The sequence below is a fragment of the Pseudorca crassidens genome, chromosome 11 (assembly GCF_039906515.1).
Source record: "Pseudorca crassidens isolate mPseCra1 chromosome 11, mPseCra1.hap1, whole genome shotgun sequence".
Lineage (NCBI taxonomy): Eukaryota > Metazoa > Chordata > Mammalia > Artiodactyla > Delphinidae > Pseudorca > Pseudorca crassidens.
Genome location: NC_090306.1, coordinates 21,035,637 through 21,056,108, shown reverse-complemented (window position 1 = coordinate 21,056,108; position 20,472 = coordinate 21,035,637). Strand labels below are relative to the sequence as shown.

Genomic DNA, 20,472 nt, shown 5'->3' with positions numbered 1-20,472 from the left:
TCAGAAACCTATAAGGGGAGCTGGTATTTCATTTTTTTAAATTATTCACCTTGACGACATCCCTCCCCCCCCTGCTTTTTTTGGGGGGGAGGGGTGTCAATTTAGAACGAGAGGACCAAACGATACAGTGCTGCAGGGGTATGCCGCTTTTAGGACTACAAATTGTCCTCCCCACCAAAGGGAATTAATCACCTAATCACTTGAAAACAAGAGAAAGGCTGGCTCTAGGTATAAAGTAGAATTAGGATTTAAAAAAATACTTTTTCTTTTAAGCATTATCATGATTAAATTGCCTATTTGGTGCAAATAAGCCTCCCTCTTGGAGAAAGTCGAGAGACCTTAAAGGGCCCTCTAAGCAGATGAAGTGGACGGACCGCGAGCGTCTCCTCACGCGGGGGTGAGCTTGGGCCGCCGCCGCCGCCTCCGGAGTCACGAAGCCAGACGCGGCGCGTCTCCGCCCAGGACTCGGGAGACTGCAGCAGCGCTGCCGCGGCCCCGGCTGCTCCTGGAGGCTGGGAAGAGACGCGACTCCGGCAGACACGTGACCTCCTCCCAGCCGCCGCTTCCCGCGACCCAGATCCGTCCCCGGAACCCGCGCTCGGCGGGGCGGGCCGTGGGACACGTAGCTACGGCCCCAGTCCCTGCTGCGCCCTGGTGCGCGTGCATTCGGCGTAGTTCTCCCCTTGGTTCACGCGCCACTGGCAATAAAGAATGTTTCGGGGATCACCCGGGAGAATGCAGGAAGGAAAGACGTTTGGTTTGCCATCTATCTACCTGTATATAGAGAGATTAATATCTATTCTCTCCATCCCCGCCCTGGCAGAGCCGAGCGGCGGCAGCGGGACCGGAGACCCGGGAGTCCCGCAGGACGCGCTTTTCCCCCGGCCTCCAAGGCCCCTTGCAGTCCGCCGTTCCAAGCGGCAGGGGCAGTGCGCAACTGCGGGCACCTCCCGGTAACTCTCACTAGCAGTGAGTCATGCTCCCGAGGTGGCTCTGGGGAAAGGTAGCCCGGCTGGTGCTGGCCTGTGCTTTCCCCGCGCCGGGCGCCGCGGCTGCAGGGCGAGCGCGCGCGCGCACGGGTTCCCCGCGCAGTGATGTGGCAGCAGCTGCAGGTCGGATCACGTTGCTGGCCCTGTGCTGGTACCCGTTTGAGACAAGATTAAGGAGGGAGGCTTTGGAGGTGCCAGCGGTAGTAAACGTGGGCTCTGCACACTCCCGGAGTCGCTTATCACACGAGGGGGGAGGGGGCGGGGAAGGCACGCATCGCCACCCGGGGCACGGCGGAGTTTAGCCAGCGAGTGATAATGCTGCATCGCTTTCCACGGTAGCCCCTCTCGTGCCACCCCATCCTCACCCCCTCCCTCCCTGCCGCGTTCCTCGGGGAGAGCCTGAGGCCCCAAACGTCGTCATCTGCGGCTGTGATTAGTGGCACCGCAATTCCGGCTGCTGCGGGAAGTTTGGGTGGCCCAGGGACACTGTGTGGCCGAAAGACACTTGGATTGCGACATTCTGACCCACTGGCTACATTTTCGTTTATTTTAAATCCTTCAGGGAGCGGATTTCAAGTTGTCCCCTTTCGGGGCAACCTCCAATCAGGGCTAAGGGGTCCCCGCCGGCAACCGAGCGGTGAGCAAACAAGTCTCCAAATTGTCCTTTGGGACTGAAGTTGACCCACCGCGAATTCTCTTTCTCTTTCCTTTTTCTGGTCCAAACCAATAGCACAGTCGGTGGAAAAGCAAAAAGCCACGTTCACGTTCCTGAACCGCAATGACGGACGGATTGAGGGAGTCGCACTTCCGAGCCGAGGAAGCCCTGGCTGCCCTGCACCCCCCGGCGCCCCCCCACCCCCCCCCCACCCAACACACACACACTCCCCCAGCTGACTGCACCGCCCTCGGGAAGATGAATAGCTTGGCTGAAGTTGTTTTTCCTTTCCGGTGGCCCTGATCAGGTGTCCCCGCCCCCTCCCGCCGTTTGCCCTCCCTCGCAGCTTTCTCCAGACGCCCCCTCCCGGCCCGGCCCCTCCTCCCCCGCCCCCCTCTGGGCTGGACCGCGGATGGTACGTTCCGCACGTGAGCTGGGTGCTGGTCTGGCCGGCGACGCGCGTGCCCTGTGGCCAAACACTGCCCGGAGTGAGAGCAAACTACCAGCGCAGTGGGGCCGGCGCGAGTGTGCGTGCGTGTGTGTGCGTGTGTGTGCGAGAGACCGAGCACGGTGGGAGGAGGGGACCAACCGCTTCACACTTTCAACACTGCACTGAAGAGGGAGAGAGGGAGAGAGAGAGAGAGACTGGAGACGTACAGATCCCCCCAAGATCTCCCAAAGCTACCGTCCCACAGATTATAGAACAGAACCCCAAAAATCGAAACAGAGGAAACGGACAGCGGTGGAACATGGACGAAGGAATTCCTCATTTGCAAGAGAGACAGTTACTGGAACATAGAGATTTTATAGGGTAAGGTGCACGCACCCTTGCGAATATCTGTCTAGGCTTCAGTTTGATTTTTTTCTTCTCCAGAAAGTGGTATGGAGCGGGCGAGGGCAGAGCCCCTCCCCGAATGGATGCCTGATGCTGATTTCTGTTTTGCAGACTGGATTATCCCTCTTTGTATATGTGTAAGCCGAAAAGGAGCATGAAGCGAGACGACAGCAAGGTAAGTGTAAGTTTCTGATGTTCCTCATAACCTGTCTGGATAGTTAATTAGGGCCATTGATTTCACAGCGAAGCTCTGCCCGCAAATATATTCCAGCTTCCCCGACTGTGAATTTTAAGTGGTTTGCGGGATACTCTCAAGGGGAGATTAAACATCATACCTGAATTTAAATTGCATTTCAGAACAGTCCAGAGGAAAGAGTTGTCTTGGGCATAGTTTCTCACAGTTTTTTTTTGGTGGTGGGGCGGCGGTATTGTAATATCCAGTAAATGAATGTTTAGCTTATTGTTTTCTCTCTTCCATGACTCTCATATATTAAGGATACCTACAAATTACCGCACAGATTAATAGAAAAGAAAAGAAGAGACCGAATTAATGAATGCATCGCTCAGCTGAAAGACTTACTGCCTGAACATCTAAAGTTGACAGTAAGATGCAGATTTTTATTCTTTGCCGCTCTCCAAGGGCGTGTTAATAGCCTGGTACTACTCCCAGGATATAAGAATAAATGTAAATATCAGATTCCTTACAACCTGTGCTATAGAGGGTAGAGTTTCCTGCAAACTCAAGAGTAGGTGTTCACAACTGAAGGCAAGAAATCATTTATAACCTGTATTGTGGAAAGCTCAAGAAGTATAGGAATAGTACTTCTTTCAAAGTGTTTGCTTAAGTTGATGTGCTGACTGGAGAGCCAGTGAAGCCAAATGTGTGTTTTTAAGTCACCAAGTGCCCCCTTCTTTTTTTGCACTGCAGACTCTGGGGCACCTGGAGAAAGCAGTGGTCTTGGAATTAACTTTGAAACACTTAAAAGCTTTAACAGCCTTAACGGAGCAGCAGCATCAGAAGATAATTGCTTTACAGAATGGTAAGTCAGTTCAGGGAAGCCAGCCCACCCCGAGGAAGCCGGGCAGCCCACAGAGGAGCAGTGTTAGGACTCTTCCCCCAGCCCCACCTCCTTCCTGGGGCCCACGGGCTCACTTTCATTTGTTAAATTGCTTACACTTTCCCTTCACTGGAAAGTGCCCATTTCCCGAAGCATCCTAAAGGCTTTCAGTCGAACTCAGAGGAGTCAGATTTGTATTTAAAGTGGCGGCTGCGCCCTCTCCACTTCGGTTTTTCAGCGGGAGTAGAGCGCCTCCCCCCCTCCCCACTCCTCCCACCTCTGGGCAACCGGTGGCTTATATCACTCGAATACGGAGGAAAAACCGAGATCACTTTAGTCAATGCAGGGCCCACGTGATAAGCAGATGTTTTAACGTCGGTATTTTTCTTCTTGCCTCCACTCCTCTGTTCCCCACCCCCGCCCCTCACCCCTTCCTCATCCTAGGGGAGCGATCTCTGAAATCGCCCATTCAGTCCGACTTGGATGCGTTCCATTCGGGATTTCAAACATGCGCCAAAGAAGTCTTGCAATACCTCGCCCGGTTTGAGAGCTGGACGCCCAGGGAGCCGCGGTGTGTCCAGCTGATCAACCACTTGCACGCCGTGGCCACCCAGTTCTTGCCCACCCCCCAGCTGTTGACTCAACAGGTTCCTCTGAGCAAAGGCACCGGCGTGCCCTCGGCCGCCACCCCCGCCGGGTCCGGGGCCGCCCTCTGCCTGGAGCGCGCCGGGCAGAAGCTGGAGCCCCTCGCCCACTGCGTGCCGGTCATCCAGCGGACTCAGCCCAGCGCCGAGCTCGCCGCCGAGAACGACACGGACACCGACAGCGGCTACGGCGGCGAGGCCGAGGCCCGGCCGGACCGCGAGAAGGGCAAAGGCGCGGGGGCAAGCCGCGTCACCATCAAGCAGGAGCCCCCCGGGGAGGACTCGCCGGCGCCCAAGAGGATGAAGCTGGATTCCCGCAGCGGCGGCGGCCTGGGGGGCGGCGCGGCGGCGGCCGCCGCCGCGCTCCTGGGGCCCGACCCGGCCGCCCCGGCCGCGCTGCTGAGACCCGACGCTGCCCTGCTCAGCTCGCTGGTGGCGTTCGGCGGAGGCGGGGGCGCGCCCTTCGCGCAGCCTGCGGCCGCCGCGGCCCCCTTCTGCCTGCCCTTCTATTTCCTCTCGCCTTCGGCGGCCGCCGCCTACGTGCAGCCCTTCCTGGACAAGAGCGGCCTGGAGAAGTACCTGTACCCGGCGGCGGCCGCCGCCCCGTTCCCACTACTGTACCCCGGCATCCCCGCCCCGGCCGCCGCCGCCGCCGCCGCCGCTGCCGCCGCCGCCGCCGCCGCCTTCCCCTGCCTGTCCTCCGTGTTGTCGCCCCCTCCCGAGAAGGCGGCAGCCGCCGCTGCCGCGCCCCTCCTGCCGCACGAGGTGGCGCCCCCTGGGGCGCTGCACCCCCCGCCCCCGCACGGCCGCACCCACCTGCCCTTCGCCGGCCGCAGCGAGCCGGGGAACCCGGAGAGCTCCGCTCGGGAAGATCCCTCGCAGCCAGGAAAGGAAACCCCCTGAATCCTTGCTCCGCTTAGAAGGGACCCGGGTTCACGCGGAATCATAAGTTAAAACACCCTTAACGTTTTCAAGGGAGGAAGTGTAAGAGATGCACGACGGGCTTAAAAGAAAACAAAACATAACAAGCAAAAAAACCACAGGTGTTTTGTGTACGTTTGGAGTTCCTGTTTTGCTCATCCCTCACCGCCCACCAACCTCCACACACTAACATCCCTTTCTTCTCCCACCAGCTGTACAAGAACCTCATAGATATTCTTTTTTCTTTAAAGAACTCCCCGTAGTAAGTTTTGCCTTCTTTTAGGCCACGTTCCATTTTCTTTTAAAATATAGGACCGAATTCTCGAGGAAGTGAGAAGGGTCTGCTCAGCGAGTGAGCTCGCTGGGTAGGGGAAAGGTGGCGGAGGAGCTGACGTGGAACCGCAGGTAGCTGCTGTCTGCCTGCGTCTCAAAGCTGTCCTGCTTGCTTTAAGAAGATTTCCACAAATAGAAGGAGGACCTTTTAGAATTCAACTTAGTCTTCAGTATTTCATAATGTTCAGCTTTTCAAGAGGCGTATATTTTTCAAAGAGGAAGCGGTGAGGATGCAGTCGCTCACGTTGCAACCTATTCTGAAGTGGTGTGAATGGTCTCTTAGTAAGTTGCGCTTGTTTAAGGAGATGCGGAGTTGGGCCAACGTCAGAACTAAGTCAGGGAAGGAGATGGATGAGGAAGACCAGAGTCATTCTCAGTACATTTGCTAGCACTTTATTGAGAAATTGACCGTGAATCAATTAACTCATCTTAATTTCATATATATATATATATATATGAAATTGAGTGCATCTGTTTTCACCCTGTCATTATTTTATCCATCATGTTTCTAAGTTTATATCATCTTGGTGTTAAAAAACAAAAAAAGAATGTGCGCTGAACTTTAAAAAAAAAAAAAGAAAAACAAGTCCAAACTGATTTATCCTATATTCTGTTAATTCACAAGAGTGGAGGAGGAAAGCATTAAACTGGTCCGTTTGGGTTGGAAATGCTGTAAAGATGTGGAATGAAGCCCTGTGAGGCCTTCCTATCTCCAAGTCTATGTATTTTCTGGAGACCAAACCAGATACCAGATAATCACAAAGAAAGCTTTTTTAATAAGGCTTAAACCAAGACCTTGTCTAGATATTTTTAGTTTGTTGCCAAGGTAGCACTGTGAGAAATCTCACTTGAATGTTATGTAAGGGGTGAGACACAACAGTCTGACTATGAGTGAAGAAAATATCTGGGTCTTTTAGTCAGTTTGGTGCATTTGCTGCTGCTGTTGCTACTGTTTGCCTCAAACGCTGTGTTTAAACAACGTTAAACTCTTAGCCTACAAGGTGGCTCTTATGTACATAGTTGTTAATACATCCAATTAATGATGTCTGACATGCTATTTTTGTAGGGAGAAAATATGTGCTAATGATATTTTGAGTTAAAATATCTTTGGGGGAGGATTTGCTGAAAAGTTGCACTTTTGTTACAATGCTTATGCTTGGTACAAGCTTATGCTGTCTTAAATTATTAAAAAAAATAAATAAACACTGTCTGCAAGAAACCAGCTGGTTTAGAAAAGTTTAGTATGTGAAGATAAACTAGAAATTATCTTTATATTCTAGTATTTTCAGCACTCCACAAATTCTATTACCTAAAATTAATATTGCCACGCTATTTTGTGATTTTAAAATTCTTACTAAGGAATAAAAACTTTAATATACGTACGCTATGAGATTGTCTAATAATTAAAAAGATATAATGAATGCTCGGATAGTTTTAAGATAATCTATGAATATAGGGATAAAAGTCATTTAGGTTCTCAGATACACAACTTTATTTGTCACTGGTTTGATATCACACATTTGCAATCTCTTGCAAGCCTCCAGGCTCTGGCTGTGTCTACTTGGTTGTTCCCAATGTATCTACATGAAAAGTGCAAAAGAAAAACCCACCAGTCACTTCCATGGTTTATGTTAGACCCAGTTTGCTAATGTTTTTATGACTGATGGAGCTTTTCATCTTTGACACCAGGTAGCCTCTGTTGTGTGGTCTGGTGCTTCTCTTTCACTGGATCCCGTATAGATACTCTATCACTTAGGGGTGGTTAATTTCTCGGTATATTTTAGCTTCTTAGCCTTTATAAAATAATTCTTTTGTGGGACTTTATCATGGAATTCAAGGAACAGAAATAATTATTTCTAGACTTTTCTCAAGTTTATAATCAAATTTGTGATTTGATACCAACTGTGCAAAAGATTGTCAATATTTAGTTTCAATAATGTTCTTCACAAACCCCTTGATTTTTGAAAGGTGTTGAAATAATAGTCAAAATTTATGAGATGTAGAAAAAGTGCTCCCTCTGCTGACTTTATGGCAACCAAACTGCAAGTCATAGAAAGTGGAGCCGGAAGGAACCTCGGAGATCAGCTGTCCAGCCCCTGCCTTTTAAATATGAGAGAAATGAAGCCCAGAGATATCAGATATCTTCCCAAGGCCACAAAGCTACCTGGAGCCAGCTCTAGAGGCCAGGTCTGTTGTATCCCCCAGTCAGTGACCTACTTCCCGTTGCAGCATCTTGAACCAAATAAACCGAATTTGGGCAGCATTCATGAAACATCATGAATAAATCACAGGAAAAGGAAATAAAAATTAACATTACAAAACCATGTAGGATTTTTGAGCATTGTAAGTTATTGAACTTTAGAAAAATGTTCTGTCCAAACCAGAATAATGGAAAAAAGTAGGATTTTAAATATTTTGAGCTACATGTTAATGTCATATTGTAATCATGTGTTTCATAGCCAAAAAAGATGCAAAGTAAGTCAGAGGATAATAAAATGTTTTAGCATTTGTATGATTTTGGTATAATAAAACAAAAAACCTTAGGGTTGGACCACATTTTATAGATTAGTTGTTTAGTCCAAATGCCTCTATACTAGCATAGTAATAGGATAAAGTTAGGATAGAACTGCAAAATAATATTGTCTGTATTGCATCTGAAAAATGTTATTTTGGTCATTGATTTATTTTAATGAACCAAAAGACTGGAGTCATTATAATTTGCTAAGGAGGATTCTATACCTAGAGCAGTCAAGTTTAGCCTAAACCCTTTGTATTATATGTGATTTTTCAATATACGACAAATATGAATCTTGAGTCAATAATATTTTACACGTATAGTATTACACGAATTAATTTTACATACACATATCTCTTAGCAAAGTTTATATTGAACTGATAAACATCCTTTCCTCCCGCAAAGAGCTAAGCACACTTTTAAGGCACTAGACACTACATTTTAATAGCTCTTTAAAGTATGACTGGAGTTTTAGTTCCTATCATTGTGAAAACTATTTTTCATTTAGTTCTCTGTTACTAGCCATACAGGCCATACATTTTGTTATTGCCCATCAAAGTATGTCAAAGAAGCCTCAGGCTGTTCCCGTCTATGTCACGGGTCGATTCTGAACCTCTCCACGGGAGGTGATTGCCATTTAGGTTCTGGGAAGACAAGGCTGGACAGACTAGAGGCTTTTACTTTAGACAGAAATGAATAGAGCCGGGCTTCGCTGGTGGTGCAGTGGTTGAGAGTCCGCCTGCCGATGTAGGGGACACGGGTTCATGCCCCGGTGCGGGAAGATCCCACATGCCGCGGAGCGGCTGGGCCCGTGAGCCATGGCCGCTGAACCTGCGCGTCCGGAGCCTCTGCTCCGCCACGGGAGAGGCCACAACAGTGAGAGGCTCGCGTACCGGGGGTAAAAAAAAAATGAACAGAGCCCTCATGAATGAGTTAAGCCCATTATAATGCTAAAAGCTGGCTGTACTATTGTGATCATAGTATTTTATTTCAGAGAGCAATCTGATGTTTTTCATTAAACAAAAATCCTTAATCTATTGGACCCTCAGATCAACATATTTAGGCCCACCCATTGTTCTAACTGTGCTTTTTTAAATAAGTTCAAAATGAATATACAGTGCATGCCTAAGTCCAATGTAAGTTCCAGTTTTTCATAGAATTTAATAGGGAATTGACATGGAAAATTATCACATATTTTCTGCGATTAAGATGGGATTTATACTAAAAAACATGTGCAGCATGTACTTTAAAAAAATGCTCCAGGGACCTCCATGGTGGCGCAGTGGTTAAAAATCCTCCTGCCAATGCAGGGGACACGGGTTCGAGCCCTGGTCCGGGAAGATCCCACATGCTGTGGAGCAACTAAGCCCGTGTGCCACAACTACTGAGCCCGCATGCCACAACTTCTGAAGCCCGCGTGCCTAGAGCCCGTGCTCCGCAACAAGAGATGCCACCACAGTGAGAAGCCTGAGCACCACAACGAAGAGTAGCCCCCGCCCGCCGCAACTTGAGAAAGCCCGTTCGCAGCAGCAGAGACCCAACACAGACAAAAAATTAAAATAAAATTAAATAAATAAAAATAAAAATGCTCCAGGAAAAGAGTCGGACTCTTGTCTTAAATTGAGTTTCTTGCACTTGTTCAGTGGTTCTATATTCAAAATTCCAAACAAATGTAAAACTTTTAAAAAGTTGATGTTTTAAAATCCTGAATTCAGTGATGCCCAATTTATGTGGCTTCAGGGAATGATATGTGCCCCCATGAAACAATGGTTGAGAAAACGGAAGCTTCTATGTTCAGGTGTCAACATTGTTTACCTTTATTACTTATTTATTTTTAGTGAAAAGCTTAGTAAAATATGTTACACATGTCTTAGGAAAAAAATACCCTACTGAGAAAGTTAACCTTTCTCAATAATTCAGGGTCATGATTATAAACATCACTTTTGCACTACACACGTCATCTGGGAGTACTGGCACCTGCACAGAACTCTTTTTGAGTTCTTATACCCGTTTTTATAGGTTTTTCAGTCTCTTTACTCAGGGTCAGGCTGCCAACTCTCACTTCTTGATGTGTCAGAGCGCCTGCCTAAGTCTTATCTGATTTGCCACTTCTGACTTACTGTGGGCTGGGAAACCATTTAACCAAAACCACACCCATTTGAAATGCGCCTAAAATTAGAATAAATAGGTTCTAACAGAGTACCTGAGGGGCACCTCTCTAAATTGTGTGAGCTTGTAGAGGCAGTGACGTGTTGATCCCGCCAACTTCTTTTCTCCATTGAACTTTCACATTCTCAGCAGAACACTTATGCAAAAGCCTTCAGACACTTTATATATTTTTAATCATTTTTATTACACACAAAAAAATGGTTTTATCCCGCAGTAACTTCAAAATAAGGAAATTCCCGTGCAGAAGCAAATTGTTTGATTTGATGAGCACTTCTTTCTCTCAGGATGATGGGAATAGGGGACCAAGGGCCTTCAGTGAAAACTGATACTGCATTTTGATTCATGGATGACCCTGGACCCTGCTTCTGGTGTGTTATCTCTGCCTCTGGGTTTTGGACATCTTGGGTGGCAGGCCCAGCTAAAGCATTCTGGGGAACTGGCAGGGAGGACGTGTAGGCCCTGACGCTGCCTCTGAATTTAGACGCAGCCATTGTCGATCCTTTGGTGAGAGGTTTCAGACTCCCTGTGGACTGCAACACATTCCTTTCTCCTTGAGCCTAGAGTTTGAAGAAATAGTGGGTATGGGGATTCAGGCATTTGTTTCGCTCCTATTATATGTGAGGTGCTGTGTAAGTGCTGGCTAATCAAAGATGAACAATCTCTGAGGATCTCAAAGTCTATTGGGGGTGACAGACCCACACTAAAATAAATTACATGTGCCACGCAGGGGTGATTACAATACTTGGGGGTGAAGGTTGCTAACTTCGTCTGGGTGGGCCAGAGAAGACCTTGAGAAGTAGCTGAGTCCATCTCCAAAGAGAAGGCTCTGGCACACTCTGGCCCTGTGCTAAGCACCAGGACAGTTTAACTGGCTATATTTGACTTGAGGTCTGAGCAAGTACTTCCTAACTTCTCAGTCTCTTTATAACTTGACTGCCATACTGACTCTCACCATCATCTCCTCCTGAGGATCTGGACCATAAGGTGGGATTGAGGGGTCATGATATTTCCTACTGCAAAGAATAGCATTCATAGCATGATAATATCTAATGAAGTAGAGGGGGAAAAAACAGTACCTCGCAAGCAGCTCTGTCTCACCTCATCCGTCTTACAAAAAAAAACAAAAACCACTAAGGGTGACTTCCTCTCCTTCAAGTAGGGGCATGATGATTCATGTTCTCCACTCAGTACCCAAAGGGGAAATGAGAGATAGGAGTCCTAGAGGGAAACAAGGAATCCTAAAGCCTGTTTTTTGAAACCTCTGGGAGGAAGCTGAAGCAAGCCACTAGTCCAAGGTTACATAGCTCAGTAAGTAGCAGAACCAAGATTGGAACAAGATGTTTTGGTTTTTGATTCCACTGCTCTTTATATTATTACCCATCGTGTAGTAGTTAGGAAGGCAATAGGCTGTTTTCTCATGAAATGAGTTAAGCTAGTCCATTCGCGGTCTTAAGAGGCAGAGTATATGTTTTTGGTGGACAACGGAAGATTAATCACGGTAGTAGCCTTTCCAAATTATGGCATAGAGCATGCAAAAATTATGATGGAGAAATTCTGGAAAAACAATTTTCAACATCCACAGACAGAGCTAAACAGTTTTGCTGTCTACTCAATTTGGAGACATCCAGAAATGTGTCCTCCTTGGTTTGGAAGTCCCCACATGATCTGGTGAGCTTTCCATCTCTGCCTCTACTCCTCCGTACCTAGTGGGTCTATTGAACTCCAAAGGTTCGCCATGAAAGAAGGGATTAAAGCAAGCCTTGAATCTGGACAGAGGGAACCTTTAGAATTGAGGAAGTAGGAAAGAGGGCGATTTGCTACAGTTTTTATATGGGGTATTTTTAGGGTGTTGTAAACATCAGCTACGGTTTCAATTTGAAGTCTTTTACATATGTGTTTGCTCATGTGTATACACAGAATATCAAATGCCTCACAGTGGACACACTGAGTATCCGCCACATAACTCGGTAATAAACTTCGCTTTCATATACGGCTTTACAGGTTCAGCAGTGTTTCAAAAACCAGTTCTGACAGGGGTACTTCACCCTGTATCCAATTCCTGAAGACCTCAGTTACTTAATCAGAAAATTCCCTCTGATAGGACATTTTAAAGATACCAGCGTCTCTTTCTGTGACACCTTAAGCAGGGTTTGGTTTTCGAGTATATATTGCGTTAACAGGGCTTATCTGCATCTCTATAACGTAGCTGTGTGACCCGCACGTGACCGAACAGGTGAAGAAACCTGACTATATGCCCACACCCTGCAGAGCTCTGCAGACACAAGTGGGCGCGATAAAGGATCCAGTTCTGAGCTCTGTGTTTGAAGCGTACTCATCTAAAAACTGGAAAACCAACCCTAGCTCTCAAATCGCCGCTTGAGCGCTGCACAGTGAGGGAATTAAAGCCGAGGGCAATAATGTCACCAGCCTGGAGATCTTCAAGGAGCTCTAGGATTGGAAAGAGAGAAGCATTCTTAGGTTGCCTAGCGATAAATCTGCCGATGATATCATTCTCGGGGAGGCCAGCCTCCCCCTCCTGTCCCCGCCCGGCTGTCCTTCCTCCCTCCCCACTCTCCCTCCTCGCCCCCTCCCACGCCCGGGTTCAAAGTACAGCGGCGCGGGGTGAGGGAGCTTGAGCAGGACTCGGCGCTGTCACGTGCGCCCGCACATGCCTGGGCGCACGCTGCGCGGCACGTGAGAGGGGGCGGGGCGGGGGCCGGGAGGCTCTGGAGCACCGCCTTCTGCGCGTGCGCACTGGCCCCTGCCCCCGCCTTTACCCTGAAACGGGCTCCGGGGAGCTGGCGGGCTGCCGAGTGGAGGGCGGCCAGGTGGAGGGCCGAGGGCCTACGGCCGAAAGCAGGGCAGGGCAGGGCAGGGTAAGGCAGGGTAAGGCAGGGTAGGGCAGGGTAGGGCAGGGCAGGGCAGGGTAAGGCAGGGCGGGGCGGGGACGGGGACGCGCCCTCCCGACAGCTGCGCCGCACCCTGCCGCGCCGAGTCCTAGCGGGCCGGCCCGAGGTAGTCATTCATCCCGAATTAAAGCCGGCTGTGACTCGGTGCTCCTCGAACCATTCTGACACAGCAGTTTCCGAGCAGCCCTCCCGGCGCGGGTTAGAGGAAGGTCGACAACCGCCTCGGAGGGCCTTGGGGCGGGCACTTCAAGCCTGGGCCGGCCGCAGCCGGGGGAAGTGACGGGCGGGGGGGTGACACACCGTGACACATCCAGCGGCGCCGGGAAGCGGGCCAGACCCTGGCCTGACCTGGGCTCGTCTTGCTAGAGAAACCCCTGGCAGTAGGTGTGGGTGTGGTGAAGTTATCTTTCATTGATCTCAGTTTTGAAAATTGAATTCCCACTAATTAAGCACTAGGGGATTTAGTTAACTGTGATCAATATATTGGGACTTAACGGGGAAGGTGTAAAGGAAAAGAAGTGATTTTATGGCCCTGATGGATTCTGCATGGTGCCGTAAAGTGAAGGAAATTAATGTAGTCAGGGGCTGAGGGATGGGTTTGTTAAGTTATATTTTTTAAAAAATATGTAGAAACACTTTCTCTTAGGAAAAATGATCAAGTCGCACACTTTCACTTTTTGAAGTGATCACAGGCTGATTTTGTAACACGTCTGGAAACGTGCATGTTTATAAAGGATCTGAAATGAGTAATTCCTTTGGAGGAATTTGGAGTTCATGATACCCTTTGGATAACCGGGTGCACACAGCAGTGTTACAAAGATAGGGAAGCACCGCTACCCCTCTGCAGATTTAGTTTGCGTCATGTGATGGAAAGCGATCTCGGGGGTTGCCAGTAATATTTGGACAAGTCAGGTGCCAGTATTTGCTAAGACATCCTAGAGTGGTTGTAAACTCTCCAGCGTAAAGGGCACAGTGAGTGCCACCCTGGAGACAGACTGGTATGAGCTAACAGACATTCACAAAGCACAAAATGAATTCATTGTTTGCTGTTTGCCTTGTAATGAATATGTATGCATAATGTCCTATAGGTTGAGTTTGAATAACACTTCGCTACCACCCAAACTGTTTGTACGAAACAGCTTAGTTATTAATAACACTCTGAAAGTTGAAAAAGCAAAGGGAGACTTCCAACATTCAGTCAACAAATATATATTGAGCTCTTACTATGTGCCAGGCATTGGGGATACAGCAGCGACCCATACAAATTCATCACCCATCATGGTGCTCAAAACTTGCAGTAACGCCTCCCAAGTTCCCAGGCATCTGCTAATCAATTATTATTTATGACAGCTAGCACTTATATCCCTCTGCACTGGATTGTTTTTCATTTGGAGCTTAGGAAGATGCCAGGCAGAAGGCATCAATTTTCATCCCTTTCTCCTGTCCCCTCTCCCTTCCCTTAACTCTCTGGAGCCATACTAGCCTCCCTGCTCCTCTTCTAACAGGACAAGCTTGGTCTTTCTCAGAATATTTGCACTTGCTCATCCATCTGCCTGCAACACTCAGTCCCCAGATGGGGGATAGCTGATTACAACTGCACCCACACCTTTTTTTTTTTTTTTTGGCCATACCACTGGGCATGCGGGATCATATTTCCCAGACCTGGGATCGAACCCACGCCCCCTGCAGTGAAAAACGCAGCATCCTAACCACTGGAACGCCAGGGAAGCCCACCCCTACCTTTTTTTTAGGTCTCTGCTCAAATGCCACTTTTTCAGAGAGGCCCTCCCTGAGCATCCCATAGGCAATAAATAAAATGCCACCCCTCCATCATTATTTTTGATCTGTTTTTTCTTCATAGGAGGTATTACTCCTGACATTATGTATATACTGATGTATATGAATACACAGACATATTGCTTGTTTATTGCTTGTCTGTCTCATTAGGATGAATAGGGACTTTTTTCACAGCTATTTGTCTAATGCCAAGAATGGTACCTGGCAACAAATAAATATTTATTTATTTGCCTTTTTTAAATAAACATGTACTGATTCTCAATAGACATTTTCTGGATGAATGAATGAATCTCTGGCAAGCACTTCAGCTTGATGACCTCACCAAAGACAACACAACACTGGCCTCTCAAAGCATCCCCTTCCATGTTAAAGTTCATTTCACCAACACTTACTGAGCACCTGTGTGACAGACATCAACAAGTGGTAAGGAGTCAAAGGCAGTTAACATCTGATACCTGCAAATGGGAAAAGACTCGGAGTGACTTGGAAACTGATTGGATTTTATTGTCGCAATAAAATTATAGATACAGTATTTAAGCATTAATAGAGTTCCCCTAACAATAGAGTTAATATCACTTTCACCTTAGTCCAAATGATTACATCTTTTGTTAAAAGAAATTATTCACTTAACTGAGATACCTTCTTTGAAATTTAAAATTAGAGTCTGATCATTTCTCCATCCCCTGAGTCAGAGAGAACAAACCTGTAGAAGAAGTAAGTGTCAAAACAGATCGTATCTCAGCTCTCAGATGGCCACTGAACCTGTGTGAAACTCAGTGGGACCAACTGAATTCAACCCCTGATGGAATGTACAACACATGTGACTAGGGCTTGAAGGTCCCAGATGCTTCTGCTCTTCACCGGCTCTGCCAGCTGTGGTAAGCTTTGTCCCTTAGGCAATAAGCTTCTTCAAGGCAAGAGCCAGTATCTGTTTATCAGTGTATGCTCAGCACCTAGCACAATGCCTGGCATACAGTAAGCACTCAATAAACAGCTGTTGAAATCCAGACTCTCCTCCCCATTCCCACAATCATTGTCCTAGTTCCAAGCATTATCACCTCACACCTGGGTTATTGCAAGAACCTGCTCAGTGGTCATGGTCCAGTCTTCCTTTCCCATGCATTGGCCACACTCCCAGCTCAGTTAACTTTTTAAACACCAGTAGTGCACTAAACAATAGTTAGGAACAACCCATTACATGAAGAAGGCATGAAAGCTTCAACTTCCCTTCTAGTTTCACTTCCCTTTACTCTGTCCCTTCTCCTACTGCCCCCAACCAGACGATGGGCATCAACTGCGCTTGTTGCACTGAACTACCACAAATTTCTGAATACTGTATGCTCTGCACTCTCAAATGTTTGTCCTTGGGTAGAATAACCTTATTTGGAGGTCTCCTACTCAGTTGTCAAAACTCAGCCCAAATTACATCCCCTCTGTGAAAATTTCCAAAACTCTCTGAGTCAAAAAGTAACCTCACCCACTCCTTTGCTTTGTGTTTTCTTAGCCCTTTCTTTAAATCTCCACTTGGCTGTTTAAACTCTCACTCCACAAACATGCGTGTGTAAGAAATTATGTCCTTATTTCTCTCATTAAGTCTAACTTCAAGCCACCTCCCCAAGGGCTGGTGGGAAATAATCTCAGGCATTGTGGGCTGTCCCGCTCCCACCCTCCTTAGGATTTTACAAGGACCTGGGATTTTCACAAGGAAAGGACCTGTTCATACTCAGACTGTCTGAGATAATTGTCAGTATCCAAGTTTGCCGCTTTCTGGATGGGTGTCTTTGCTGAGGTGGGAAGAGCCAGGCCTTGGGGCCGTTGAGTCCCCATTCCTGCCTGGGCCTTTGCCACATCAAAGGAACTGCAGACCTGTGACCCCACTGCCTTATTGCTTCTGCCTGTACTCCTTCCTCCTAACATAATCTCCAACTTTGGAGAGGGTTACAGGGACCAGGCAGTTAACCTAAATGAGTGATGTTGGCTGAGAATAAGACCACAGAGAATAATAGGGACCACAGTGAATCGGAGGTTGTACCCCCTTAAAAGGGGCAGACATTACGCAGCTCCAACTGATTGTAGCCAGGTGAAAAGGTAGCCCAGGACTGCCAGGTCGTTGGATTTTTCCAGGAGAAGCTGAAGTCTAGATTTTAATGTGAAATCTACCCTCAAAATGTTGACAACTATTTTTAAAAACCTCAAAACACTATTCCTTATAAATGAAGCATATCTGTCAAAGTATTAGCCTGGAGAAGCCCACTTTGAGACCTCTGCTTAAAGAAGGGGGAAAAAAAAAGGCCTGATGTGAGGTTTCCTTCAAGCATTTAACTCCAAACTTCCCTGATGTAAGTAGCCCTGAAGTCATTCTTGAAAATGGGTGGAGGGAAAAATGCAGTGAGAACAGACACCAACAATGTCTCAATAAATTACCCTGTCACGCCTGGGACTCTTCACATTATGTTGTAATAAACTGGGTGTGTCTCCCGCACCTGGGCACTCAAACACTGCTGCTGGAGACGGGCACCACCTCCAGCCTCACTTGGCCCTCGCTGCTGTGACTGTTTACTTGTCCTTAGCTCCTCAAGTTTCTTTTATGACCCTCCCAGACCTCTCTCCCACTTACCTCAAGACCTCTGCTTATCTCCCCAGTCTCCCTACTTCATCAGGAGAATTCAAACCATGGGGCATCATCTCCCTAACTTTCACCCTTCCTACCTCCCTCCTCCCACACCCTTGCTTCCCTTCCTGCCACTGCAGAGGGAAATGTAGCCCTTCTGCTCAGAGCCAGCCCTTCTATCTGTGCCACTGATAACTGTTAAAACTCCACTACCCTTTCCACACAGTGGGTCTGGATCTCTGTTAAGGGAGTTCTGTTACTCATTCATCATTGTACTCCTGGAGTCTAGTACACTGCCAGGGACAGGCAAGATGCCCAATAAGCATTTATCGAATAAACGCTTTTTTTTTTAATCTGGGGGCTGTACCACAGTTCCTAAAAATTGTCTAGAGACGTAAGACAACTGTTGACACCTGATGCTTCATGGGTTATTGATATAGAGAGAGTAGTTTCCCCTGACTCTGAGAGTGGGCTAAATTTGGAGGAGATAATCCAGGAGGGAATGTGGCTGGCAGGCTAGGGAGTTCCTCCTGGGTCAGGTCAGTGCCGTCCAGCTGTGAGTTTGCTGTATTAATACCTCCTACTTGTCTTCTCTGATCACTGCTGGTGAGGCTGGCCTCTGGCACTTGCTGAGGGGAGCAATGGGGAAGCCTCCACGTCCAAGGTGTCACATTGTTGTCTGTCCCCTCAGGTTCCACCTGAGGACACCACACTGCATTAGCAGATTGTCCCTTGGGGAAAGACGATAGGCACCAAGCTTTCTTATTCCTTGTATATTTTGAGACATTTTTCTATTTTCTTTTCCTCTAACCTTTAAACCTTTAAAAAAATATTTTGATGGTATATTAAAGTCTGTATAAATTAATTATACTTAACTTTAATCCTACTCTCATATTCTATTTTATATCTTCCTTATTACCCTATTCACCTTCAACCTTTTCTTCTTTTGAATTTCATCTGTTTAAAATTATTTCATAAATAACTTCACTCTTATTTTAATTTTAACAAGTTATTTTAACCTTCTGGTATCCTTTCAAACTTTATTTTCTTGTTCTCATCTTTAGTCAGCTTCTTTTATAGTCCATGTTGTACTTCTGTTTTATGAGTTTTTATAATTCTCCTGGTTTAAAATTTTGCCTTACTATTCCTTTAAGATTTTCTTATTTCTCAGTTTTCAACTTTTAATTGGTTTTAAATCTTCCAGAATCTTTTAGCGTCACATTTTAATCTTTATTCTCTCTTCAATTCCTTTTTGACACTATAACTTTTCTACATTTTTTCTTATTTATTATCTGTCAATCAGTCTAGTCTAATTATTTGTAAGAAGCACATTGAAATTAAGAAAACTTCTCTGCCCCTGCCCCACTTCTGCCGACCATCACTGTAAGTACTTGCTTTGTATTTTGCATTCATGTTGCCTTTTTGACACAGCATTCTGTGCAATCTTTAGTTTCATATTGTATATCTTTAAATCTATGGTTTCTAATTGTTTTAATTAATCTCTTTTGGTTGCAAGGAACAAACTTATTCCAATTACCTCAAGTGATGGGCATTTTACTGTAAGAATGAATGTGCAAAAGAGGAAGCAGGAATCTCACCCACTATGTAGGCCAGGCATCATGCCTATCCTATGGGACATCCTCAGAAAGAGCTGGAACTGCTGTGGATTTGGTCACTAGAACAAAACAAAACAAAATTCAGAAGCAAATGTAATATCAAAGTGGGAATTTTCATTCTATTGTTTGTTAATACAGGTAACCTACCAAAATCTGAATTTCAAAGAAGAGAATCATATGGAGATCCAGGAATAAGAATCAAGCTACACAAAAGGGGAAAAAAAGGTTAAAAAGTTCAGGTAGCTCCAGATTCCTCCATAGCAATATTTACTACAGAAGACAGAGGAGTACCGTTGCTACCCAGAAGCTACCCAGAACCAATGAACCAACAGCATTGGCATTATCTGGGAGCTTATTAGAAACACAGAATTTCAGTTGCCATTCCATAGCTGTTGAATCAGAATCTGCGTTTGACCAGATTTTCGGGTGTTTTCTAGGCTGCTTCTTTGAACTTTGCTTGCAATTTTCTTTGGTCTTCTTTTTTTTTTCTTTTTTCTGAGAAAGCCTGTTTATGTAATTTAATTGAGATTGGAGATATTTGCACATTAGAACGACTTGAGGGATTTTTTTTAAAACGTGCATGGATCATACCCCCAGAGAACTTGACAGAATTGGTCTGGGAGGATGGCCAGTTTTTCAGAAGCTCCCAATGTCATTACAATATACAGCTAAGGCTGAAAATCATTGAATCAAGGAAAACCAAACCCATGAACCCGTCCTGAAAAAATTACTGAAAGATGGACACCAGACAACAAAGAAATGAATCAAAAGAAAGAGTTCAAAAATGAAGAAGCTGGGTTGAAGTAACTATTGAATTAAATAAAAAATAAACTACAACTAAATACCTTGGAATTTTGGTTAAATAATATAATAATTGGAGCTCTAGAAGACAAACATGTTATCGTGTACCCCCTAAATTTCTGCTTATGTTTGGTGCCCTCTCTCAACAAATCCATTATTTTCTGGGGTTTCCATCATTCATTCTCAGGGGTTCACACAAGTGATGGCTTCCCCATGTCCCGCTTTTTGGCACCTCACCCCGGGCACACTCTTCTTCAGCTGAGAGACTTGACAATGCAAGTGGTGACTTACCTTGCCAGTCTGCTCTGGGTTTCTAAAAAAGAGCCAGAAGTATGGACTAGAAAACTAGGGAAAGCCTTGTGATACTAGATCAGAGTTAGAGGGATTAGAATGAACTCATGATGATATTTATATAAACTGCACAGCTCCTGTCTCTCTGAGGCCCTGCCTTGCAGATTCCAGTGCTCAGCTGCCCTAACCCCTGATCTCCTCCTCCTTAGCTCAGAGGGACTGCCGCTCTCTGCTTGGATTCCAGATTGCTACACTGCAGTCAGGAGAATTTCCCCAGGCAGACAGCCAGGAGTCATGAGGCTCACCTCTTAGGTTTCCCTGCCTACAG

The 20,472-nt window shown here is 46.6% G+C and overlaps 1 protein-coding gene and 1 long non-coding RNA gene across 2 annotated transcripts; one reads left to right on the top strand and one right to left on the bottom strand.

The window, feature by feature from the left end:
• Nucleotides 1-1,913: 1,913 nt before the first annotated feature.
• Nucleotides 1,914-6,817, top strand: BHLHE41 (basic helix-loop-helix family member e41). The gene is made up of 5 exons (XM_067695964.1): nucleotides 1,914-2,455; nucleotides 2,591-2,654; nucleotides 2,975-3,082; nucleotides 3,408-3,519; nucleotides 3,982-6,817. The coding sequence occupies exons 1-5, from the start codon at nucleotides 2,394-2,396 to the stop codon at nucleotides 5,082-5,084; spliced, it is 1,449 nt and encodes a 482-aa protein (XP_067552065.1). The 5' UTR covers nucleotides 1,914-2,393; the 3' UTR covers nucleotides 5,085-6,817.
• A 3,292-nt stretch (nucleotides 6,818-10,109) lies between these two features.
• LOC137202788 (uncharacterized) lies at nucleotides 10,110-20,230 on the bottom strand. Its single transcript, XR_010932784.1, has 5 exons — nucleotides 20,145-20,230; nucleotides 19,200-19,255; nucleotides 19,035-19,111; nucleotides 15,218-15,280; nucleotides 10,110-12,567 (listed from the first exon to the last, which is right to left on the bottom strand). It is a non-coding gene; the product is annotated as an uncharacterized lncRNA (long non-coding RNA).
• Nucleotides 20,231-20,472: the final 242 nt, after the last annotated feature.